At 47.3% G+C, this 27552-nt stretch overlaps 1 protein-coding gene and 1 pseudogene across 1 annotated transcript; one reads left to right on the top strand and one right to left on the bottom strand.

Annotated features, from left to right (window-relative positions):
- The first annotated feature begins 113 nt into the window (after window positions 1-113).
- LOC144097816 (uncharacterized) lies at window positions 114-14585 on the top strand. The gene is made up of 4 exons (XM_077630442.1): window positions 114-450; window positions 8617-8852; window positions 11746-11970; window positions 14411-14585. Exons 1-4 carry the CDS (start codon window positions 241-243, stop codon window positions 14583-14585), a joined length of 846 nt encoding a protein of 281 aa, XP_077486568.1. The 5' UTR covers window positions 114-240.
- A 4955-nt stretch (window positions 14586-19540) lies between these two features.
- The window catches only part of LOC144097815 (uncharacterized), an 8640-nt pseudogene continuing 628 nt past the window's right edge, over window positions 19541-27552 (bottom strand).

Here is a 27552-nt window from a genome sequence, read left to right as displayed (position 1 = left end):
CTTGTGCTTTCACGCAATTTTTGGTGGTGCTAAACCACCAGCAATTTTTTTCCCGATAGATCACCCGGTGCAGGCAGGGCCTTATATTTTTCAATCTTTGTAGGTTGCCCCAACGTAATATATGTTCATCAGGCCAAGACCACCCCGGAAGGAAGGTTTATCGCATTGCCCCGTGCAGTCTTCCGCTAGCTGCGCCCAGCCTGCTACAGTGGCGGCCAGCGCAAACAGACTGTCCGCATAATGCTGGCGGCAGCGTGGCTGCCACCGTGGTTCGTGGCGGTGCTCGTGTGTGCCCAGTGGGCCACCGCGGGAACCGGAGAACAGCGTGTGGAGAATGCTGCAGTTGCATCGGCATTTTGGAACACCCTCCGAGGCGCTGCTATTACGGGAAGCGAGTCACCCAACGGTGGATCGGTTGCACCACCTGTGCGGCGACGTTTGCTCACTCTGGTACGTTGCCAGCAGGTACTTTTTTTTTCCGAAGTACAAACATAGTCACCGATCATTTAGTGCAGAGTCAGTCATCCGGTGGTTCTGAACCGAGCAAAATCGTGTCTGTCTGTCTGTCTGTCTGTCTGTCCGTCTGTCTGTCTGTCTGTCTGTCTGTCTGTCTGTCTGTCTGTCTGTCTGTCTGTCTGTCTGTCTGTCTGTCTGTCTGTCTGTCTGTCTGTCTGTCTGTCTGTCTGTCTGTCTGTCTGTCTGTCTGTCTGTCTGTCTGTCTGTCTGTCTGTCTGTCTGTCTGTCTGTCTGTCTGTCTGTCTGTCTGTCTGTCTGTCTGTCTGTCTGTCGCTCTGTCTGTCTGTCTGTCTGTCTGTCTGTCTGTCTGTCTGTCTGTCTGTCTGTCTGTCTGTCTGTCTGTCTGTCTGTCTGTCTGTCTGTCTGTCTGTCCGTCTGTCTGTCTGTCTGTCTGTCTGTCTGTCTGTCTGTTCGAGACCAGCCTGGATCGCTCAAATTCCACCGATCGCAGCACCTGCCAACCCAGGGCAGTGGCTCGAGAAAAGCAACCTGGATCGCACATGTTCCACCGGTGGCAGCACCTGCCATCTTACGCCATTGTTTCGGACTGTGTACCAATGTTGCAAAGATTTTATTTTTTTCTTAGCAGTTGAGATATGATCAGTTGGGGCCAGAAACCAGTGAAGTATCGTTTGCGGCGTTTCCAACATTTAGCTCTGGGCTGAGGTGTCCAATGTGGCGAAAACCACGAAAGTTCCGCACCACTGACGAAAATTCGTTGAGATGTGTTCTCATATATCATGCTTACACTGTTACTAGCACTCTTAAATGCTCTGATTACTGGTTTATGCCATTTGAAACTCACGTCTATTCATTTCTTTCTGCACCGTAAAACGTGGTAACACTCTCCCACGTCTAGATTCGTTATCAACGGGCGAAAAGCGATACTTTCTTACTGTACTTAATAAATTGATGCGAAGATCCTGAATGTTACTTAGAAATATGTTTATGAGGTGCTAAACCTCTTTGCACGGCTGCCGCGCCAATTGTTCCGCTGTTCAGTATATTGCGTGAATTTTCTGCGGCCATTTTTCAAAGGGATAATATTTTGCTTAGAAACGCTATTTAATTTCTTTTCTGACAACTGCTTCCTGCTACACCCTCTGCCCTGACTGTACAAAACCGGGGCGAAGGTGTGTTTTTAACGTTGTGAAAATAATGGGCATATGCACACAGAGAGGTAGGGTCACGGATGTACTATCGCAACGAATGAAACGCGAACAATAAAACTGAAGTGGCAACAAAAAAAAATACCAGCATATTAGCTCCTGGAGAGCACATACAAGCGAGGTTGATTAACAGTGGAGAAGAGTTCACGACTTCGAAGTGAAATTACCCTTCGCTAGTACTGAGCTTCCTCTGGCTAAGAGCTTCATATCTTGCTGTTAGTGGCTCAATTGCCTTGTCCGCGTTTCATTTCGTGCTGATAGTACAGTTGTGAGCGGTATGAAAGGGGCGAAATTTGAGCATTCATTTATTGATCACGGCGTATTTATGTCTGACAAGCAGTTTAAATTCCGTTCTCTAACTAGTTTTTTTTTTTGTCTCAACGTATAATATGTGAAAGCCATTGTCATGTCTAGTGGAAAAATATACCGAAAATTCGCACTTTTCTCTTAAAATTTTTGTTCCCTCACATTGCTCATGGACGATATAGAATAATGAAGGCAATGCTCATAGCGCATTGACTAACGACATTGAACACGTCTGTGTGTCGTTGAGTAATACCTGTGCCACACGGGCAAATTTAATGCTATAAGTGCTTCCTGCCTTTTAAGGTTAATGGCATTCGCGCGTACAAAACGGGAAAATTTTTAACGGCATTAGCCTCACTGCCATTCGTGACCTACGGAGTTCGCAACAAATCATTCGCCCTAGCAATTCTTACTGGAGTTCCTATTCCACACGCACAAAAGCACGAAACTTTGTTAGCAACAACTTCCTAACCGGTACCAAATAGTTATATCATAACTTTCAGCCAGATGAGGCACCCCTACTGCATGTTCAATGCGACGGGCGCCATTTTTACCAGCACTTCTGACGCTGGCGGCTTGTGTACTATTACGCGAGATTATGGCTGCTTGTGCGACCTGTAAAGCAATAACAACCGTGTTTTCTGCAAAATAGGCATTTTATATTCAATTTGAACAATTTTGCCGATATATTTCGCTCATTAGCACTGTTTACATACAGTTGAAATTTCTTACTGCCTTGCAAGCGCTATCGTCATCGTAACTTTCGTATAATGACATTAAATATGGACGTGTCGCACCAAATTCGAAATTAATGGCACTAACAGACTTAACGCCTTAAGCATTTACTGCCGTTTCTTTAGAGCGGATGCACTGGTATACAGCTATTTCCTCATAAGAGGACACTTTTTTTTTCGTAGCATTAGGACCATACGTAAAATTTTCTAACAAATTCCATCCCCCCCCCCTCCCTAGCCAGGTTAAATTGCCTTTTAAGCGAGTGCCTCGTGTGCCGCAGTCTACGACGTCGAAGATGGACGACCGCCTTTTCAAATTCCCTGTCACCTTCAAAGCGCCCTCCTCCGTGAGCGGCAATCTGAAAGCGAAGGAGGCCATTAATATCACCGTCCACTCAAGACTAGCTAAGACGGGGCCGGCCAGAAGAAAGAACGGCGTCGCGGCCGGCCACAAGCCGAACCCTTTCAGACCGAACTACGGCGTGCGAGCAGGGTCGGTGACGAAGGACGTCGTCGGTGAAGCCGATAAACCTGCGCTGGTTGCTCAGGTATGCACTCAAGCTCAACTTTCACTGTAAATACGCGCCAGACGGGCAAACTTGCTTAGAGCGAGTGCACTGAAACTCGTTGCCATCTTGGCGAAAGTGGTTATACACGGAAAAAAGCACATGACGCCGACGTGAGCTGGTAAAACAAGTACTCTTTTTTGTAATAGTTTAAGAGCCCAGGCGTTGTACTGCTGACCCGAAAGACGCGGGTTCGATCCCGGCCGTGACGGTCGCATTTCGATGGAGGCCAAATGCTGAACGCCCGTGTACTCCGCGATGCCTGGGCACGTTAAAAAAACCCAAGGGGTAGAAATTTCCCGGAGCCCTCTACTACGGGGTACCTCATAGCCTTAATCATGTTGGGTCGTTAAATCCCATAATATCTAAAGAGCCCGCAAAATGACTTCGCCAATATTTCTTTTCCGCGACAAAAATGCTTTCAGGCACCTTATTAATTATAAGTCAAGTACTTATAATGCTTCAAGGTATCCGAAGTTAAACAGCAGTGGTAGTCTAGTGGGTTGAGCATCGGCCTCTCATGCGAGGGGGGCGGTGTTAGATACCCAGCGCCACCGAGTACCAACCGATGATACAATGCGTACAAGGTTTCTCCAGGCCTGATTTCAGGCTGATCTGGGCTGAAATATTTGAGGAACGGGTCTCTAACCCCACCTTCAACAGAATAAAATAAATTGTGCCGTGGTGCTCCTTGGCGAAGCTACCCTTGCGCCCAGGGGCGTAGCCAGGGGGTAGCTTATGGGTCTTCAGCCCCCTTCGGAAGTTTTTCGTTTATGTTATGCACCGCAGACCAAAACAACCACCGGCACTAGAAAACATGCTGGATTTTGTCTACAATGTCTTTTTCACGCTCGAAAAAGACATTTCGGCGCGAACATTGCGAACTCGGGCTGGACTGCGTGGGAATTAACGCCCATGCACCTGGAGTCGCATAATGCAAGGAGCCCCATCGGAGCACAAAGTTTCAGTGGCGTTTCTATGACGACCAGGCTCATCGCGGCATCTCGCGGCGGCAGGGGAATCTACGGGACGCATTGATTTCCATTCCGAAACTTTATGCATATAAATTTCTCATTAACTTTGTCCTTTACATAGCAAAGCAGCAAAACCAATGCAAGTAAACATATATGTCCCTTCAGTCCCATAAACGCGTATAATTGGGAGTGCGTATGACTAGTCATTAGCCTTTAAAACCGCAGAATTTTTTGCCGTTTATTGTAACAGTTACCATCATGATCAAAGTTGTCATGCGAATACGAAAATTACGAAGACATCATTAACCAATCTGACTGACCTTGCTCATTGAAAGCCCGGCCCACACGGTGCTCCCCACAAACACTTTCGCATATTGGAGAGGTCAACTTTTCGCATAATTTATGTTCTCGTTTGTCTTTTTCCTTCCTTTTTTTTTAGCTACCTGCTTTTACTTCTTTTTGAACCAGACCCATACCCTTCATTATTTTTTGTGCAGACTGATTGCAGCAAATTTTCAAGCAGTGAAAATACACGTTTTCGTATTGATTTCTGCATTCTTCCTCTATTAATCTATCCATATGGTGCTGTCGCGACCGACATATCAGGATTTCTGCGATGATAGTTTTATTCTTGGAGGTTAGCCTGTCTTTCTATGCGTAAAAATTACTATCTGTGATTGGGTTTATTTGGATTCTTTAACCTAGGTATCTAGATTGATTAGAGCATAAAGGTATGTTTAAATATTTTCTTTTCATGTCTTCTGTATACATCAGTGAACTTTATTTCCAGCGACGCTTTGTAGCCCTTTTTCAAGCTGTATATCCTTCGAATATGTGATATTCTATTGTATCTTCGCATTTATAATCTATATTTTTCAGAACCCCTGCGTTTTATATGTGCTCTCTTTTGGGACTATAATTTCGGCGCAATTACTTACAATACTCGACCGGTGAAAGCTCCAGCCGCGGAATACATTGAAACGAAGGACAGCGTCACTGAAGGGTTTTTTTTTTTCTGGTCATTGCATATGTACAAAAATTGTAAACAAGTTTCTTGAATGACAAAGATTTGTTAAAATATTTGTCCTCAACTTCATCATTCATATTAGGGACATGCACTACTTTGCTGGTTTCCAACTGATATAGTTCTAAAATTCATGAGACATTTTCGTTACTTAATAAATAGAAAAAAAGATAAAAGCATTGATATCAGTTATTTCTGCCACTGTTTTTGGGAAGTTCGAATATATTGTTTTATGAAAAATACATATTTTACTTGTCTTGACAGTGAGTAGCGTTCAAGAATGTGTTTGCAGCATCTAATACGCAATACCATTGGCAACGGCAATGCAGTTGTGATTAATTCATTTGATCCCTCTACAAATTTTATAAGGAGGAGGCCGCGCTGCATCATGAGCCCCCTTCGAAAAAAATTTCTGGCTACGCCACTGCGCCGTAAAATCCATGGACTGAAATTACTGCAAGTTAGCGTGAACACGACGCATGTGCAGAGTCCGTATTAAAAGTTATTCACGTTTAGAGCACTTAACGTTAGCCCCGAAAGCCCCTTTTGGTCAATAAATGTCTCCGCTTCATTTTCAAATATGCCGACATCCTTTCTTTTCACGCGTCTAGTATAAATGTAAACTACTGTTGTCGAGCCTACACACATTGGCAGAGTTAAGTGAGTTCTCTAAAGTATTTTCAAAGTAAGTGCACTCTGCGCGGAATGTCTGTAACAGCTCCTGTGCCACTGGCTCGAGATGACACTCACAACCAATGAAACTCACTCAAAGTGTGCTTCACATACCGCGTCTGACGAGGTTGTACCATTGGCTGGTAGAAGGTAGAACACTAATGCGCAGCAATTCTGGACAAAAACATTTTTTAAGCAGTAAATAGTTTATGAACGCAGTTTTTTCATATAATGTAAGATTTCCGAATAACAATCAATATATCCGCCATCCACCTGACGGCAGTCTTGCATTTGTTTTTGCTATTAACGCTTTGGATATCGTCAAATGCGCTCTCCATTGGTTTTCTAAGGCAGTCTTAACTGCTCGCTGCGATCGATGGAAACATGTAAAATGAAAGATTTTCCCACACTTCAGAAGAATGTGTCATTACCTTCAGTATTTCTATAACAGTATCTTACAATTTTTCAATATTCAAATTTCTTGTCCAAGAATGTTGGACATGTTACTATGCAATGTTCGTCCTTTCAAGTTTTACACAGAGAATACACTCATGGCCTAAATAAGAGGCACGAGGTTGATACAAGCATGTGTTCCAATTGGCAAAACCAGGCCCACTGCACCAGCATTACGCTCCGCTGTGCATTGTAATTCGATTAGATTTTGAGCTGCACAACTTATTCAAGGCCAACGGCATTTTTAGCCCGCATTTGATGCGTCGTACCTACACAAAAACAACGGTGCATATGGCTAGGAGCAAGTGAAAGCGAAAATAAAATTAAAACGAAGTCTATTGTTAAGAGACACTGCTGAGGCGCTACAGATAATACAAGGGTGGGTAAATGAGGGCCTCATTACAAAATACATATAGAGTAAGCCAACAACCACTGAAACGAAAGAAAGCATTGCGGAATGATTTTTTTCCAGTTTTGGTCAATAGGAAATTAGTGCTCCAATCTTTCTTACCTGAAGGATAATTTACTGGTAACTAGCAGAAAAAGCAGTCGGTCGGATCTGAACCCATGACCTCCGCATGTCGCCTACGGTTCTCTACTAACTATAGCTACGGCGGCGACTGTCCAGCCTTTTACTGTCAAATGTATGTGGTGGTTATCCGGAAATCAAAAGAAGCTATTGAATTTACCTAACCAGATCAAAGTAACAGGTCAGTCAGTCTTTTACGTGTTGCTGCTCGGCTGCTGATCCGAAAGACGCGGGTTCGATCGCTGCCGCGGCTGTCGAATTTCGATGGAGACGAAATTCTAGAAGCCTGTGTACTGTGCGATGTCCGTGCACGTTAAGGAACCCCAGATGGTCGAAATTTCCGGAGCCTTTAACTATGGCGTCTCTTGTAGCCTGAGTCGCTTTGGGACGTTAAACCCCCAGAAACCATAATCTTTTGCGTAACCTTGCGGAATTTGTTTTCTTCCAGACCGCAACCTGCATACATTAAAAATAACAATTCATACAAACTGTAGCGAAACACCATTAGCGACAACGTTCGAATATGCCAGATTAGTGCAGCTACACGCACGTGCGTCTAACAGCACGACACATATGTGTTCTCATGCTTTTGTCGGAAGCGGAGGTCGCACTGCAAAATATATAACGGCCTGATTTCGGATAGTAGTCGGTGAAGCATGAACCAGTCGACTTTCTGTGCCAGAACAAAGCTGCGTCGTCCGACCAGTCCTTTGAGCAGTCACGCCCACGAGGACGTTGTGAAACAGCTCACGTGGCCGCCACAGAAAACTATCGATTCTGGATGCCAACAAGATCCGCAGTGCATGTACCAAATATTATACGTCCCATCATCGGGTAAGCCCTGCTAAACCGCCTTTGAAGAGCTCATTGAATTCTCCCCGGCTTTCAAAGTAAAGTGCCGGAAACATGACATATATATGAAGTGTTCCTAAAAACTCGCAGAATCCCTTTGCATGTCGTCTGATAGATAATAGAAGCCCTCACTGTGCTCCAGGCAATGCTAAAAAGAGCACTGTTAGCCTGAAAGCGCAGTTGGCGCCGTTGATAACCTGAAAGTTTTTCATGTGCTGGCAAGCACACGGTATTTTACGTTCAGATGCCTGTTACTGACAGTCCAGGGTTGTACTATACTATCCCCCAGCCCCAACCTGACCTAACACAGAATTAAACAATGCCCCTCTTTTTCGGAAGCGGTGCAAAGAACACGGATACACAAACAGACAAGTACGAGCGCTTGTCCACGTCTGTCTTTCTCAGTGTCCGAGTGGTTTGCAGCGATTTCAAATATGGTCTACACGTGCACCGACCGGCCCTGTGAGTCACCCTTCAAACGCCTCTGAGACAAAAAGTTTGCATATTAGAATAATGTAAGGAACTGTTATGGAAATGCTGAAGGTAAAAGTCCATTTTTTTCATGCTTAACAAAATCTTTCTTTTAAAGTTCATCCTTCGGGCGCACTGAGTAGTTGAGACTGTCACAGAAAACCAAATCAGTAACGTTGTTGACGACAGCAAAAGCCTGTCGAGGGGTGATCTGTAAATATATTGACTGTCATAGTGAAGTCTTTCAATATATTTATTTACAAACTAATTTCATAAACTCTTTCCCGTTGAAAAATGCTTTTGTCCAGAATTGTTGATCATGGGCTCCTCATTGTTCTTCCAATCTGCAGTGGGCCGGCAACTACAGCAAGGCGACGTTCAGCTTCTGCCACTTGTTGCTCCGAATGCACCACTACCGGCCCAGCACCAACTCCTGCGTGTCCACCCTGAACGACCCGGCACGGATGTGCAACGTGAGCCCGGACCGGTTCCCCACCATGGAGCAGTGCCGGCGCGTCTGCTTGGGAGACCCGCGCAGTAGGCCACAGGAGTGCGAGATTGGTCCGCTCTTCTCGATCTGTTCCCGGTACAGTGCACTGCCCGATGCCTCACTTGCTGTTTCGACTCGGATGAAACTGTTTGTGTCCACCATCAACGCATTCATGAAGTTGAGCGGCTTCATCCCTTATAAAAATAATCTATAGATGTTTTACAGACTCCTTATAGATTCTTATTTCCTTCCTGTAGACCGTTCATTTTGCCTATGCATAGAGTATAGAAAAAGACTACTATAGGTGTATGGCCATATATCTACAGATTATCATAGATTGTCTATAGGATTTGTATTGTCCCTAGACTACCCTATGGGATATTTCCATTGAAACTATAGACACTACACACGAAGGTCTACGGAGATCCTATAGACAGCATAATTTTTTTTTATAAGAGATCGGTATCGCTCTGCACGCAGGGTCGTATACTACAAGCATTACCAGGAATTCTCGACAAGCGTTTCTAGTTCCATTGGCCGTCACCACGTGGCACATGGAGTTCTGAATTTAAAAATAGCTCGTTGATATCATCCGTGACGTAAGAAACAGAATGACCAAGTAGCTGCACAACATCCCGCTAAGGGGCAAGCTTAGCACGGCTGGCTGGCCATTGTCCCGAATTTCCGGTAATGTAAGGTATTGGTTTACCAGACAGCAATTTATTCAACTGTAATCCGCTGATCATAGTTCTGGCGGCACATTTATACCGTTGCATTCGTTTATGAAAGTTCAAACCCTCTTGGCTGAGCAAAATCAAGAGAACGAGCCTACACTCATAAGTTTCTGTACTGCCCTGCGACCTGTCCTTGCTGCACCCGTTATATCCATGTTTTCATCGCGCCAGACGTCAGAAATGTCAGCAATGCACGCGACATGATCCGGTGCTTTTGATATTGGCGAGGCCTTAATACGCGCGACATGCAAGGGACCTGTCGACATCAGAATAAGCTACGACAAACAATACCAGCTTGAAACCGACTTCAAGCAGTGCGAGCTCTGCACCGCTGAAAATTTGCGCACTTAGGTAAGAAACGAAACTTAAGTTCGACTCACGGTACATGTTATAACGGCTTGATATTGAGATGCACTTACGCCTGCCGGCGCTATACACATAAAGCATGAAATTTACTGTACGCCCCGTTCCGCACACACGGGGGGTGCATCGGCTCTCAACGGCTCGCCTTTATTCGCGGTTTCTGCTGCGTCAAAAAAAAAAAGAACACAATTTGCCAATTTGTTTGTATAAGAGGTAATAATTCTTACAAGCGTATATCAAGAAGAAAAATTAGGGGACACTTAAGCTGCGTCTTCAAGAATAGAATGCGTTGGCACCTGCGCGAATATAAATTTCTCCGCTTAGCCAATCCAAACGATACGACCAGGCCTCCCTGGCCTAGTGGGAGCATGTAAAGCTCGGAATGCCTCCCATCTGACTTGAGAGGCCCGAGTTGGCAGCTCCTCCCAAATCGGCCATATCACACGACGTTGCACAACACGGTAGAAGCTGCAGTACAATTTGCGATACTAAGAGATGCGCCAGTCAAGGAACGAGACTAGAGTTTCAAAAATGGCGTCTTAGATGGCAAGAACATCAAATTAAACGAAAACTGGCGTGCACGCTGCCAGCTGCTGTTTGCGTTGGTGTAGAGGTTCAAACCAAAGTAAATAGAACCATGTGGGCTCTTAGAGCTGCATTTTCTCCTCTTGCAGTCAGTGCCAGTGCGTGTTCATGCGTTACCGTTTAGCGATTCACCTCTGTATGCACCGACCATACTTAAGCATGCTTGGAGTGATAACGCATAGTATGCCTCATTTACTATTATTCGCGGATGTATGCTGTCTGGGTAGAGAGGCGAGTCAGCAAGGCGTCCCCGTAGTTGCAGAAGAGGCAGACGAGATTCAATCAGGATCTGCTTCTCCTTCCTCAAGACACTTTCTTCTGTCCAGCAAACATTCTGGTTCATGCGCCGGTCATGTGTGACGTCAGCAAAGTTTTCGATATCGTGCAACACGATCCAGTTCTCGTCTCGCTTCACGCGACTGGTTGCGGCCCCACCTATACTCATACGTTTTGTTTTTCTCAGTTCTCGCTTGACTTAGTTTCGGTTTGGCAACATCCTTTCTCCTCCTATCATCCTCATGCATGGCACCCCTCCATGCACAGTACTGTCGTTTCCTGTACTCAAGCAAACCCCTCGTTCCCTTCGTCACACCGTTTCGCATTGCTAGCGCTGCCACCAACTGTGAAAGTCTCCGCAGGGACTCGTCTCCACGCGCAAAAAAAAGTGATCAAAGAGCGCCAGTAAGAGAAGCACCAATTGCAGGGACGGGTGCACATTTCGAAATATCGAATTACCGGCGAAATTGGAATGCGATGTACAATAAGGCTTTCTTATACTTTTACTAGAGAATTCTCAAGGGGATAATCTGTGTGTTCGATGTAGCCAATAATTCGATGCCAGTGGTGGACCTTCCTAGAAGGCCTGTGCCCGGCACCCAAGGCGCACGTCTTCAGCAGCCTTCACGAGTGCTTTCATGACCACAGGAGAAATACGTGGTCATAGTGCTAGCTGCTAGAAATAGCTAACATGTCTCTAAGTATAGCGTGCTACGCTACGATGGCCAGCGATTACAATCGTTTACTGGGTCTTGTACCCAACCTTGAGCAAACAAAAATACCTTGTGCCATGGCGCTCTTTGGTCGCAGATGTATTTGCGCCATAAAAATTCACTATCAACATCATCATCACAAATGTTTACTACGTCCAAGCCGACGCGTTCAGAGAACTGTGCCTGCTATTTCATTGACTTATGCTTAGATATCCGCAACTATTTTTGTAAACATATCGTCGCTCTTTATGGCACCAAGAAAAATGAATTGAATCCTCTCGGCGTACTGTTCCTGGACAGCTCTCTTACTGTACGCAGGCAGGACGTGAAACCCAAATGGGCCTTTTTCGACGGAAAGCGATGCCAGCAGTGGACCTTCCCAGAAGGCCTGTGCCCGGCACCCAACAACACGCAGGTCTTCGGCAGCCTTCGCGAGTGCTTTAGCCGCTGCATGCCTACGGCCCGGAAGCCATATGGTTCACTTGGTACCCGGTGTCCCATCGGTATGGGCCCTGCAGGGACGTGCACCGCTGACGTCCTCAGGTATGGCACTGCGCGGTCCTGCTCGCAGCCTTCAGCATAGGTTAAAACCAGTAATGGTCCGACCTGGCAACGCGTACTTCAGCTGTTTTTTTTTAATAAGCGGCTCGTGAGGTGGTAGGCAAGAAATTCTCATTTAAGAAGGTAATATCAGCAAGACTGGTTTCAAGAATGGTATTTAAACGAAAAAGCCAAGGAGCGGGACTTGCATAGCTTGCACTGGTGGTGCCGTTACCGGTAAAATAACTATGCGAAAATGTATACCGGGGCTCTAAATAAGAGCTAACCTGATGATGGTGCTAGACAAAGCCCACGCAGGATTCTTAATGACAACCGAAGTTCTTGGGCTTCTCTGTATACCAGAAATAGCGGCGAGAGACACGTCCTTTTCCTAGAGTGTCAGAGCACATAGAAAGCAGTTACACGTATACACTCTTCTGTAAGCTCTATACCTGTGTCGCCATTCAACGCTCAAACGTTCTCTCACAGAAGTTACTCCACGTCAAGCGGCGCACACATTACTGGATCTCTAACTCAATTGATGCTGTTGCCTCAAACAACGCGAGAAAGTTCAGTGTGAGTGCGAATTGCAGTTTCGATAAGCTGTAATGGCCTTTCCTGCGTCTGCTTGTAGCAGAAACTAAAGAGTGCCTCATATTTATCCGTACCCTTCACTCTGAGAAAAATGGGACTAACAGGGGGCGAGAGGTTAGTATTTTTGGGGAAAAACCGACTTGCAAAATGGCATTCGTCCTTCTCAGGACTAACTGCAAATGGTCTAAATGCTGGTACGCTTGGAAAGGTGTGCCGCAGTTAGACCCCGGGAGCAGCCGTTTAAACAAAAAATGCAGACGAAGAGTTATTTCCAGCGGGATAGTTTCCGACAGCCATTCACCCACATAATACTATAAAGGAAACAGAAGTTAGCACACACATGAAAACTCCAGCATTCTGACAGAGAACTTTTGGCTCGGGAACCGAGTGCCGATATGACTATGTTACCACAGTGGGCGGTGTGGAGGAGAAAATAAAAAAAAAACATTTATATGCGAAGCGTATACATTGCCTGCGTTTACCGCTCGCACTTTTATGAAGCGTTCTGCTGTTTTGAGCCGAGTGCGGTGACTTTGCTGTCACATGCTTTTGCAACAAGCTGCGGTATACCTTAATGCATATGCGCTGAAGTCTAAATCACGCTTTTGGCCAACAAAAAAAATACTGAAGTATGTATAGATTACGACCGGTACTCCAGAACACCAAAGGTCGTTTTCTTCTCTGTTTTGTAGCGATAGCTACGGTGTTGGTCACGTGGTGCGGAGCAGCTGTCGGCGGCGCGGCGCCGTGGCTGATGACGTGGTTCGTCACGTGGTTGGTCACGTGGCCAAGTTCCACTCGGCCAGATGTAGCTATCGCGTCACTCCAGGTTTAACCAGAGCTAAGCCACGGCCAATTTTCTTTTAATTTCTTGCGGATAAGGTGGTTTTATTTCTGAAAACTGACAGCTGCACATTAGAGCCTGTTGAAAACAAGATATAAAAGGCCGTGGTTCACTTCGTTATATGTTACTGGCGGAAAGCGATGACAGGGAATTGACTGCTTTGCACTCACCGTTTCGCTAAGTGTCGCCGATACATACACAGCATTACTTAAGCTCGTAAACAAACGGCAACTATATGAAACTGTATATACTTGCTTAACCCTAACTTTTACAGCTCGTAGTACTTGCTTATGCAGTTGCACAGCTGCTGGTCGGTTCGGTTGTACGAAGACCTTTCCTCACGCAAGAGTCTATCCGCCTCGTCACCGGCAGAGGAGGTGCTCTCACTGGCCTTAGACAATATCCTGCACTTCAAAAAATCGAGTATTTTGCACTCAGGGTCTTCTCGTGCACTTTCCCAGCAGTTAGTCCGTTGAGTTTGCGCACGGCGTGCATTTTTGGCAAGAAGAGTGTCGTATGCAAATTTAAGGACTTACGGGCGCTTTTAGGATTGTCTTTGCTGCCCCCTAGCCTGGTTTGTTTTTCATAGAGAGTTTGGCTACATAGATGTGCTGTAGATGTGGAAGTATTAAGAGGTTATTTCGAAAGTACCTTTAAGGGGAATTAACGCCTATTTATTTCGACGCTGTCATCATGAAGGTATTTCTTTTAAAAAGACGGTATTTCTATTAACTGAATAAACAGCCAAGTGAAGGCCAACAAGGTACCCGTCTGATTTAAGATATGTTGTGTTCATACGAAATTATTATGGGTGCCAGAACGACGAAGCCCTCTTTGTCACCGTGTCCTACTACAGGTCAAACGAAAAAATATCCGGGAAAGTTATGCCTATCTATCGCACTGCCGAAAACACACATCGCTTTCTAGAACCACAGCCAGAAAATGCTCTTGCGACCGTATTCTGTTCCACCACGGTTTAACAGCACTTCCCTGCACCACCCGCAGGTTTCCCTACTTCGCCGGTTACGAGTCGGGGAGGTTTGACTGTTTCCGAGGCTCGATCAAGCTACTCTCGGAGAACCACTGCATCGTGTCCCCAGCATTGTTTGCAACAGAGCAGGACTGCGTCAAGACGTGCGTCCAGGTGCCCGTTGTTCCAGACATCTGCACGCGCTTCTAGGTTGCTTTGGTCAATATGCTAACCAAATCGCTATCTCGCAAATTCATGCCCGAGTATACTGAACAACTCGGAACGAAGACAGGAGAGAAGACAGTAGACACGGACATAAAAATATTTTTGTGACAGCGTACTAACTATTGCAGCGCCGTTGTATTCTACAGACTGCCAGAGGAAGCTCTAAGGTTGCCTTCAATAAATCGCCTTCCCTGGCCTCTCTTCTGCTTCCCTGTACCTCCTTGACGTACAGTGTGCCTGTCTAGAGCGCTCGAACGCCACCCTGTAGCACAGGAAGGGAAATTCTTAAGGAGGTACACGGTTCTATAGCGAAAATGCTTGCGCTGGAGCAAAACAGCATAGACACAGGATGTGCCCTGGCAATTGCATAGTATCATCAATAGCTGAGCTGAATGAAAATTTCGGTTTGTTTATGGATAAATAAGGGGAGTGACGGACAAATTGAAAGCTCTCTGCAAAAAGCAATTGACATCATTGAAGAGTACCTGAAACCCAAGGGACTAAAATACTCGGCCGAAAAGTCGGAAGCACTGTTCCTGATGCCCCCTGGAAAACGGCGGCTTCACCAAAAGCACGAGGCAGACATCCACCTGTATGTCAATGGCGGAGAGATCCCCGCGGTTGACAGTATCCGCGTCCTCGGGCTAAGGATTCAGGCGAATCGGAAGAATCATGAAACGCTTGCTAGGTTAGAAGCTAGTGCAAATCAGACGTGTCGTCTTATCAGAAGAATAGCGAACAGGCACGCTGGGATGAAGAAGGCGAATCTCTTGAGACTTGTGCAAGCCTTCGTAATCAGTAGGATAGTGTACGTGGCACCCTACCTGAAACTCAACGGAGCGGAACGGAACAAGCTCGAAATCATTATCAGGAAAAGTGTCAAGGTCGCACTCGGCCTACCCCAAACACATCCACCGAGAGACTTATGAAGCTAGGGGTCTTCAACACTCTCGCGGAGCTCATTGAGGCTGCCCTTACCGCTCAGCATCAAAGGCTACTCGGTTCTGAAACGGGGAGGAAAATTTTAGAGAGATTGGTCTACGAGCCCAAGCATGAACATGCCCGCTCACGAGACATACCACGACAAATCAGGGACAAGATTAAAATCCCTCCGCTGCCCAGAAACATGCACCCCGCCTTTCACGAAGGCAGGCGCAAAGACAGGTCAGAAGCATTACATGCTAGGTATACAGGTCGACAGGACGTCCTGTATACGGACGCTGCAATATATGAGAGCAAAGCCGCACACGCGGCTGTGGCGGTTAAGGAAGACGGAACCCCGGTGGCGTGCTGCACAGTCAGTGGTGTCAAGACAGTAGAAGCTCAGGAAGTGGCGATAGCCTTAGCAGCCAGCCAAGGAGGGGTCAAGGTGGTCATTAGCGATTCAAAAAACGCTGTGAGAAATTACGAATCGGGGAGGGTGACGGAGACTGCCATCCGTATATTAAGCAGGGAAGGAGGACCCAGAGAACTGGTTCTGCTCGTTTGGGCACCAGCTCACCAAGGACTTAAAGGGAACGAGGAGGCTCATTCGGTCGCCCGAGGTCTCACTTACCGGTCGACCCCTGGGACCTCCCAAATCTCTGGAAGTACAAACAGCACAGAGGATATGCGCGCATACCAGGAAATCACACAATACTACAGACTAAATCGTCAAATTTATCCGGGAGCGGACAAAACGCTCAATAAAAAAGAGGAGGTTCTTTGGAGGAAATTACAGACAGGGGTTTTTCCCAACCCAGTACTCTACAGCAAGTGGCATCCTACAGTATTCAGGTCAAAGTGCAAATTTTGCGATCAGCCAGCAAATTTGGTCCACATGGTGTGGACGTGCCCGGCTAAATATGATAGCTCACGCACTATAGAATCCTGGGAGGCTTTGCTCCGCAGCCCAGACCCCAACGTCCAGCAAGACATCATCGGTCAAGCCCTTGCTGCTGCTGTATCCCAAGGGATCCCGGCCGACGGCTAGGGCCGACAGGGGAGATGGACTTCTCTCCTGGCGTTCATTGACTGGTGTTACAAGAAAGTTGTTTCTCTCTCTCTCTCTCCACAGCACACTCGTCTACCGCTGTGGTCGGGCGTGCTGACGACTGCACATTATCTACACTAACGCCATTTACAGCACACCTAACCCCATTTAGGGCACAAGTAATAGTTTGACGCTGAAGTAGAGGCGCCCCCTCGCATGTGGCGCGGGTACCTTAAAGGAACGTTGAGTAAGATGTAGCTATCAGAAGAAACTGAAAAAAAAGACAGGCGATTTAGCAGGGTTAGGCCAATTGCGAATTAGATGCGCTAGCATTTCGGTTTTCACATCGACTTTGGTTCGCGGCTCTGTTTTCAAGGTCAAGCAGGCTTCAGACATCGGTGAAATGGGTGAGTCTGGGCCTTAGTGCTGGCCAACTAAAAGTGGAGGGGACACTTAAGCTCTGCCTTAAGGATATTACGCGATAGCGTTAATGGGTTAATGCCCATATATGCGGAATTGGACACTGTCTACATTACTAGAACCCTGGCAGTGCTCATAGCACTTCTGGCGTAGTGGTGCAGAGGTTAAGCGATGCGCCACTGCCCTGCGATGGCAGGTGCTGCCACCTGTGGGACTTGTCCGACCCAGGTTGCTCTTCCCGAGCGACCAATAATTAACTGCCGCCTGCCACTGTGGTCAGTTGGCTCACAATCCGATGGGCGCGTTGCTATGACGCCGAAAGATCACGTGACGTATGTGGCCCACCTAGGTTGCTTATGCGGGAATTTTTCGCTCACAACGCCGACGTTGACGACGACGCCGGATTTTCTGCAGAACAGGAGCCTTAAACCTATCGCGCTAAAAATACAGCACGGCGGTCCCGAAGAAGCGTGGCCCAAGCTCGCCCGTATCCTCGGCACCCCCCCCCCCCCCAAAATCAGCCCTGCAAAGAGCAACCGTAGCCCGACGCTCCCTCCGACCGGACCGGAAGTCACAGTATCTCGCCGCTCTCTCGAACTTTTCTTGTCGCTCGCACTGTTCCTCGTCCTAATCTTTTGTACAGTGCTGCTTTAATCTTGTAACGTTGCTACACCCTAATCGCCCTCGTGTTCCCTTCTTGATGTTAGTTTGCCTCCTCATTTGGTGTGATTTGCTTCGCGCCAGCGTACCGACGCTATTTGGCTAGGCTTTGTTCTTTAATATGTTGTTGTAGACCTTTCCTTAAGTAAATTGTTACTGAACTTCGTTACACCTCATGCCTCCGGTCAACGACTAATCCGGCGTCGTCGTCCACGTCGGCGTTGTGAGCGAAAAATTTCCGCATGAAACAAGCTGTTTGGGCCACATAGGCCACGTGATCTTTCCCATTTGGGGGTTGGAGAAGTTTGTCGCTCCTGCCCCTTTGATTTTACGGAGTGTGCAGTGGTGGGCAGGTTGGCTCTATTATAATTTCTACGCCAACCATCAAGCCGCCCACAATATCTTGACAGTTTGATAAGGCCGCGAGTGCTTGGCGCCAATGCGCATAATTGCTCATTAAGAAGGTGGCAATAACAGCGGCAATTTCATGCTCGTCGCGCCTGCACCATTCCTCTTCCGTGATTTTTGTGCGAAAGCACTACTCCATGGGGTCAAACCCAACCAAGAATCTTGCGGCGTCCCTCACCTCGAGGGCGCGGAAATACATTACTTACGCGACTGGGTTGCGAACACGAAGCGGCGCCAACAGATCAGCTTCGCTGGCCACTGAACCAGAACACTATGCTATCGCCGCGGCCGATTACGCCCAGTGTTAAGCTGAAACACACACATGCTCTGTGCAGTGCACGTCGTCGTCTTCATCAACTTCCCTCTGCGGTGCGAACAGGTCAGATCAGCTTAACTTCTATTAGAACTTCAGCATCCGCCTGACTGCGCCCACTGCAGTACAAATTCCTCTCCCATGTCTCTCCCATTAACGCTGTCCTTTGCCAGCTGCGCCCACCCTTATGCCTGCAAACTTCCTACTCTTATTCGCCTAACCTTCTGCCACCCCCTGCTACGCTTGCCTTCTCTTGGAATCCACTCCGTTACCCTTAAGGACCAGCGGTTATCTTGCCTTCGTATTACATGCCCTGCCCAAGCCCATTTCTTCCTCTTGATTTCAACTAGTTATGTAATTAACCCGCGCTTATTACCTCTCCCACTCTGCCCACTTCCGGTCTCTTAACGTTACACCTATCATTTTTCTTACCGTAGCTCGCTGCGTTGTCCTTAAGCTGAACACTTTTCGTTCGCCTCCATGTTTCTGCCCCGTAGTCTGCCGACGACTGTCCCACGTTTCTCCCGACGACCCAGCAAAGGTAAAGCCTGATCCAACCAGCCTAAACACGCAAGCTAAGCGCAATGACTAACTATTTAGCTCATTCGGTGACTGCCGGCGACGGCGACACCCTCTCACTCTGCGTCTGCTGGTAACAACGAAAACGAGTAAAAGCAGGCTTCGTGTACTACTCGACTGCTTAAAAAATTTGGAAGCCTAATTTTGAACATCCCGCATATTCGGCCTGCAGTGGTCAGTTCAAGATGAAAAAGCGCGGAGGGGAGACGAACAACGCTCATGACTGCACAGAATCTATAGACAGCGCTTGGGCGGGGCCCAACTCTCGGTATTGCTCACAGTGGTAAGCATGCCGCTCTAAGCTGAGAAAAAAACACAGGCACGTTGCGGCATCAACAGCAGCGACGAATAGACTGGCATACTCGATACGTGCAAACACGCCTTCGAAGCACGCATGGTTCGTTGCAGTCATCAAGAGTGTGTTTATAATCGAGAAATTATAAAAGAGGAATGCGCCGACGTTAACACTATAAAATCGGAGAAGCGAACAGCGCGGCGCTCCCTTCTCCGTCAGTATCCCCCCCCCCTCCCACATTCCCACTGTTCTCCCGGCAGCACGCCGCCGCTCCCCACGACGCCGTGGAAGCGCTAAGTGGGTCTCTTGCAGGCCACCTCGCAGGCCGTGCGGGTCGGGAAGCGGTTGGCTCCCACCAGGCAGCGGTGGGCGGACAGCAGGCGCGTCGACAGCCGGAAGCATCGCGTCGCGCGGCCCCCGTGCACCACGGACGGGGCGTCGGCGGCGAAGAAGGGGAACTTCAGGAGGCCGCTGCCGCACGGCGCCGAGCGCGGGGCGGAGCAGGGCGGGTAGCGCGGGTTGGTGCAGCGGCTGGTGCACTGCTCGGCCGTGGAGAAGACGGAGCTCCCGTTGGCCGGGCAGCCGCCCCCCGGGGAAGCTCCAGGCCACGCACAGCTGGCCGTCGAACCACCACCAGCCCGAGCGGACGTCCTGCCTGCACAGAAATTAGGTGCCTTGCTGATTTTCAAGCATGAAGAGCTTCTAGATTTAACAATCAGCCGACTGAAGCGAATATCGACCGGTCATGAAGCCGAGCAGACCGCCGAACCTGAAGCCAAACCCCAGTCCGAACGGTATGGAGCGGAGCGCACGCTAAAGAAGTCGACACGCTGAAAAGGGCAGCCTGCTGCGCGGGTCTTCGATGTCTATCGAGCAAAGGAGAAGAGAAGATTGCTCGTAAAAAGCAGCGACACGTCGCTTGTAAGGCGCGTCTGCAGACCAGGCACGGCGAGTCTTCAAAATAAGAGTGCTTAAAGGGACCCTGAAATTATGTTGATGGTCATATTATAATTCAACATATCTTCACAGGCGGTCTTTATTTATTTATTTATTTATTTATTTATTTATTTATTTATTTATTTATTGTACCCCTCATGGCGAGAGGCATTACAGAGGGGGAGTAGAAAAAACAAGAATTAAATTAGAAAAGAGAAAAATTTAAATAACACCTGAGCATACAATATTCAGGTGTTATTCAAGTATTCAAGACACAAGGGTACTCAAGTCAAAATTAAATGATCTGCGTGTATCCTGTAACTTATTTCTAATTTTGTAAACTGATGTTCGCAACCGATTAGGACGACACCTCACCACATGATCTTAGCCGCCCCTACCCCGATGACGTGAACAGGCATTCTGGGTGAGCCTCCTCATTGGGCGCGCTCCTCCCGCACAGGCTGCGGCGGGGTGCAGTCCCGAATTTTTCTTTTCTTTTTTCTGACGCTTCGGCGCGTATAAGTGGGGGGGGGGGGGGGGGGGCAAGAACATCATATTTGATCTCCAATATATTCGGTGTTAACGAAGCTAGCTTTAAAAAAATTTTGCTGTGCGGTTACTGCTGATGAAATACTGTCCCTCGTGCGCTCTTCCTAGCCTCAGTAGATATCATTCTAACAACACTAAACAGTCATTGCGATACACTCATTGTTGTGTGTGTTGGAGCGAACGCTACCACATGACTCCCGGGTCAGAACCACCGCCACTCAACTCATCGAAACACTGTGGAAGCAAACGCCTTCAGAAGGAAGCCAGAGGTATAGAATTTTCTATGCCGTTATTGGAATGCATTTCATGCTTGTACCTACTGTCGACGGCGATATAGGCCATAGTTTTTTTTTATGTGTTTACCTTCATCAAGAAAAATACAAGGTCCTGGAACACTAGCAGAAGAAGCTGAAGTACACGGGCTGCCTAACCTGTCCGCAGATCCCCACTACAATTCTCTAAAAGCATCATGTCAAACATGAAACATGAAAAGCAAAACTTTTTTCGCAGTTGTTAAGCATTGTGAATAAGGTTAATTATTTAGGAGTGAATTTCACGAAAGCGACGTTGAACATCAGACATTGAATGCCGAAGACGGCTTTCAATGGCGATATTTTAAAAGCCTATAAAAATTAGCACACAAAAAAAAATTGCTAGAGGGAAAGGAATTCAATGAAAGACAAACTCAAACAAAATTGTCGCTTGCGTAAAATTTAACTTTATAAGAGAAACACGTCGAAAAAAAAAAACACCGTGCAGTAAAGAAAAAGGATTTTAGATGCACTATCCGACGTGGTCGAAATGGGCAAAATCAATATCTCCATAGCTGAGAGACAGTACACGGAGGCTTCTTTTATGAAAAGTACAGCTATGACAATGTGAACATAAACTCTCATTTGTACTAAACAAAAAAAAAACTATATTTATACGTTCTCATCGAGCTTGAAAAAGCTCTGCGGGTACCACCTGTCGAGAGGGGAACTAGGAACAAAGAAAACCGAAAGGTATGGTGTTCTTCAACGAAAGCATGCTAATAATAAAGTGTCACTTTCCTTTCACACTCCTTCGAACAGCACATGCGTATGAAAGCTAACGCGAAAACTGCTCTGAACAGGCCTTCACTGAAGACGCAAGTGGGAGGTGGAACAACTTTTTGAGCAAGTCCCGACCGCTCCAAACTGGCATTATTGATGAAGGGACATTGATAACAATTGACGTTAGTCGATATCGATAGGCTGCTGCGTTAAAAGATACTTTCACTGAAAATGAATCTGTTATAAGTGTGAACGCCAGCTCATCAGCATTCACTTTCAAGCGGCGACCAAATCGCACTTTTTGTTTTTGACGTCGCTCGCTTGATTTGAGCGGCGGGAAAAACATGCTCCAATTTTAAAACACTTTTTATTTAGTAATAACGGCTTCTTTTGCTCCCGAAAAAAACAGCTTATTCAGAACTGTACCATAGAATCTGGTTTCGACAGAGCGAAAATTGCTTGGAGTTTTCTTGAGTCTTCCTTTGAGACGAACAAGAAATTTGAGGTGCATATCACACCTATATAAACCGTCGAAATGGCGCACGGTGTTCTATGATCAGAGCAGCAGTCGGAGCATCAGAGCTCTACATCACGAAGGCAGTCTGCATGCACAGCACCTCACCACATAGGTTGTGGAGCTCATACCGATGATCGGTCTTCATGGTGCAGCTCGTGAGCACCCTTGTATAAATATATCTGCAGATAACTGCATTACAAACCCTCTCTGACCAAATGCCTTGTGGCTATCTATACCGGGTGTTTCACCTAACATGTTCAGAAATGTTTTAAAAATATGTTTTCTGACTTGGAAGAGTGCTTTTATCGACATAGCATTGTCAGTGCTGTAGCGCATCAGGATACAGCTAATACGTGCTAACTAGTAGGCAGGTGAACTAATATTGAATAGTTAACATTTTAGCTATTACATTTTATCTCCTTATTTATTTGGAGGCGTGTAAGTAATATCTCTTTCACTTTTTGAAATTTCAAAACGCAGTTAATTTCTACGCTGTGGCCCAACAAATATTGGTTATTTCGACAAGTTAAATGCACTGGAGGGGTTGCTTTGCCTGCAAGTTTTTCGAAACGCCTATATTTTCACGCGATGTAGGTTAAATTTCATTGGGCCACACCGCCGACGGTGACAGCGTTTTCTAAATTCTAAAATTTGGTATGGATATTAATCACTGTGGGCCACATGCCTTTCAGTAAATAAGGAGACAGACTATAGTTACAAAGTCAACTAGTCAATGTTGACAAACCAACCTAGTCAGCATGTTTTAGCTGTATTCTGGTGAGCTTCACTTCCGACGACGCTATTTTCGGAGCCCATTTTTAAAAATTGCTGAACATGTCAGGTGCAACACGCGGTATATGGCCGCGCACAATAAACAGGCATACCCAGTAAACTGCGTGGTATAAGCATATAGTAAGAGAAACTGCCGCCTTCTCCTGTGGGTCGAGGAGAGTAAGCGTTTTCGAGAATGCTCGAACTATGGTCACTTCATTAGGTCCAGTCCGGCTTACCAGAGGAAGCTGGGTGCGTTGCATCCAGCAAGCAAATTCTGCATTTTATCACTTTTTCTCTTCTTTGAAGAGCTCCTTAAAAATGGCTGTAGTTTAGCCCTGCTTAAACCTGGAGTGAGGCGATAGCTACATCTGGCCAAGTAGAACTAGCTCAATCGAACTGCAATGTCAGTCTTTCGCCACAACGTTTCGATAGGCGTTCCTTCTTCATCTTCGTCCCACTTGACACGGCGCATGCGCACAGCTGTTTGTTGCAGCGGTTGCGCGCCGCGCCGCCCGCACCACGTGACCAACCAGACGACAAACGGCGCCGCCACTGGGCTCAAGTCGTACCACGCTGAAGCGTTGAAGAGGTCGCATAGTGTAGCTATCGCTACAAAATCAAGAACTGTTTCAAAGGACTAAGTTCCACAGATGCCCTTGGGTACTGTTCTGATGGACGGTCCACGCCAAAATGAAGATAGAAGATAACACCTGCAATTCCTGCGTTCTGCTCATTCTTCGCCCTTGAACCTACGGTGGACGGCCAACGCCTTTCGCGCGTGGTCCCCGTACCTCCTGCAGCCGATGAAGAGGGTCCGGTCGAGGCAGGCTTCCAGCGGCGGCTCAGCCAGCACGCAGCTCCTCTCGCAGTCTCGCCACGAGGCGAACCGGTTGGCGCCCCGGTTGCACAGCTGCACCACCTGGTCTTCCTCGCCGACCGCCAGGCAGGCGTCCGCGGAGGCCCGGTAGTGGAACTCGCGACGGGCCTCGGCGCAGTACGTGTAGAAGACTGCCCCGCACTCGGGCTTCGTCTACGCAAAAAGGATCATTAAAGAAACTATGTTAGCATGGTATTGCTGGAATGACGGCATGGATGCGGGCGTTGAGAATTTTATCGTGTCCGCAGTGAGCGCCATTTTTTTTGCAATACTGAATACACCCTGGCTGCAAGAAAAAAGTATTGGGGATAATTTTAAGAAGAGACCAGCGTTGTCTAAAGATAGACTCTGAGTGGAAGATATTCTAGCTGAAAAAAAAAATGAAGGGGGACACTTAAGCTCCGCCTTAAATGCACGACGCGATAGTTTTGATGAGTTCATTCTCATATATGAATGAAGATGCTCATTCTATACTCTATATTAATATATCCCTGGGACTCGTCATACCCCTCATGGCGCAGTGGTACAGCGCTTATTAAGCCATGCATCACTGCCCTGCAATCGCAGCTGCTGTCTACGGTGAGAATTGTGGGAAACACGTTGCTCTTCCCTACGATCCTCTCCGGACCAATCATTAAGTGCCACCTGCCACGGTGCGCAGTTTGCCCACAATCCGATGGGAAGGTTGTTATGACGCCAAAAGGTTACGTGACCAAGGTGGCCCACCTGCGGATCCGGCAACGACGCCGGATTTTCTGCTACACGAGCTCCTTAAAGCTATTGCGTTAATAATGGAAGCATCTGACTTAACCATAGCAAGTAATCCGCACAGCAGATAGCCGGTTCTCTTCTGTAAGGGTAACAACATGGGCACGAATAGGAGAAAAACGTTGTCAGAAGTGGCAGAAAGTAAGGTGAGGACAGGATATGAGGAAATTTCCTGGCATAAGATGTGCCCGACGATGGCGCAGGAAAAGGCTTATTGCATGCGGTTTTAAAATCCCCTGTCAACAAATAAACGACAACTGGCTTAAAATGGCAATGAACACACTGATAGAATGCCAATTATCCCACCGAGAGATCGGTAGCGGGCTAATGATGCTTCGCCACACTGATCAGTTAAGACCTGCACACGCGCCGCAACGAAGAGTTTCCTGTGACGAGGCCATAGAGTGCCGGCAGGGACTGGATGTGTTATATGACCCTCCTAGCAATGAAGCGTTAGAGAACAACAATCCAGGCTATTTTTTATTATTGCAAACAGGCGTATTATAATTTAGTAAAAAGCGTTATATCACCTGAGAATCAGCCTGTAATGTGCAATAGATGGTTTTGCACATGGCCTAGAAGGCGCCACGCTGGTGCACCGCACATGGCTTCCACCAAGCTTAGAGGAACGAACAGGGTTTACCGGCCCTTAAAACACCAACATTTAAGCCAGTGCGACGTCGACGCAAGCCGAGCAGATCAGTGCGCCGCACTACATTAACTGCGAATGACCCAAACTGCCCCCTCCCTCTCTACACAGCCACTGTGACCTCCTTTTGCGTTCGCCTAATTAGTCGGCCATTCTTAGGAGTGATATAGCCTATACCATTAGCAAGCCTACCGAGAAACAACCGAGCATAGCCGCACTACGCATGCGCAGTTATCGGTCGACAGGATGGATGGCAGCAGCCGCGTCTTCCAAAGCTATCTTTAGGATAACAGGAACACCCAGTTAAGACGTCGCTTCATAGTTCCTTCCTGATGTTATCCTCCCACACTAAATGACTGTGAAAGACCGTTACAAAACGCTGTTGTAAGGTGAGGAGCCAGTGCAGGCGCCATGTACGTCATTGTATATCTACAAGGCCTTGCATTGCGCGTGTTGCAGTGTATCTGTTAATGACAAAGTGCCAATGTTCAAGATTCCGGTTTCAGGTTTCAGCCGTTTTCATGTCTAGGAACAGCCCAGATGAACATTCCGTGCGAAGCAGGCTCTGGAAGCAGCACTCACGGGTCTTCGGAAGGGGAGCTCCAGCGGATTCAGGCCGGTCGCGGGACCGCTGGCGTTTCCGTAGTCGGAGGGGGGCAGCGCTCGACCCGGGGTTGATGGCCGGCCGCTCAGCGGTCGAGTACGCGTCGGCACCTTCCTTCTCTTCCTCCTCGTCGCTCAGAGTGGACGGCCTCTTCCAGGCGGCCGCCCCCGCTCTCCTCCTCCTCGGCCCCTACGCCGGGCTCCTCACGCCGCATGGGTGCGGTTGCTACGGACTTCGGCAGCACCGCTTCGGTGCCCGACAGCCCTGAAACGAATGGGCAGCGAGAGAGCGTGTAGCACGCTTAAGATGAGCACGCAGTGCTGGTACCATAACCGCAGAACAAATTTGAAGGACAAGGAAGAGCCACTTCCTTTTGCAGCCTATATACACACTGCTCGTCTAACGAAGAAATTTCCTGCAACCAGAGCAGACACCGAGGTTACATCCTTATGACAGCTTCTCGCTGAATTAAAGCATCAAAACGTGGGCTTAGCTTAACCGGCTCGTTTTTTTTTTTTTAGGGCTGGCGAATTCCCATCCACTCCGAATCCACGAATTCAGGGTAAAGGCGGCAGTGTATATAGCCTCCCTACTCCTATCCTTTCTTTTTAGCGCTCTCCTTGTTGTTTCCCTCTTCCTGTACGTTCCGTCATATTACTCACGCTAGCGGCAGCGCAGGTTTTGATGGCAGATGCTGCGGCTAGCAACATTTTTTCTTTCAGTTGTTGTTATTAATAAAGAATCACTAATAATAATAATAATAATAATAATAATAATAATAATAATAATAATAATAATAATAATAATAATAATAATAATAATAATAATAAATGTTTGTTAACTGAGTACCGCCTTTCCTCTACGAGAGTAAGGCCTCTCGCAGAGACTACAGCGTCTGCACAGACCGCCCCGTTAAAGCATAGCGAATGTGGTACTACACAATCATTGATCATTCATTGATATTACCATTTACGACCGATCTCCCTGACGTCATGTCTGGGTAAACTGTTCGAGAGGGTCGTGAACGCCCGTCTGAGGAGACTCCTGAGTAATAATGATATTCTCCCGTACACGCTGTATGGTTTTAGAGAAAAGCTGTCTACACAGGATATTCTCCTCCGTATCAGAGAGGATATTCTGGACTACCCCGGCAAATGTCAAGTCAAGGCCATCCTTGCGCTCGATTTAAAAGGGGGCATTTGACAATGTATTCCCATGCACCAGGGAATACTGGAGGAGCTTAACAGAATCAACTGTGGCGACCGCACATATAATTACGTGAGGGACTTTCTCACCAGTTGGAAAGCGGGCAATAAGTATTGGTGATCGGACCTCCTCTCCGCTCAATCTAAGTTCCGAAAGCACTCCGCAGGGAGCCATCTTGTCTCCGCTTCTCTTCAACTTGGCTTTGCGTGGGCTACCAAAGAAGCTAGACCACATCCAAGGCATTGAGCATGTATATACGCCGACGATCTGGTGTTGCAGAGGTAATGAAGGGGAAATTCAAGGGCCTGCTTCAGAAAGCAGCAAATGTCGTATGCCAGCATGCGGCCAGGCATGGTTTAACGTGCTCTCCCCGAGAAACCCGAGTTACTCC

Source organism: Amblyomma americanum, chromosome 7 (assembly GCF_052857255.1).
Source record: "Amblyomma americanum isolate KBUSLIRL-KWMA chromosome 7, ASM5285725v1, whole genome shotgun sequence".
Taxonomy (NCBI): domain Eukaryota; kingdom Metazoa; phylum Arthropoda; class Arachnida; order Ixodida; family Ixodidae; genus Amblyomma; species Amblyomma americanum.
The sequence above is the reverse complement of the archived record's forward strand: the minus strand, read 5'-3'. Positions and strand labels throughout refer to the sequence as shown.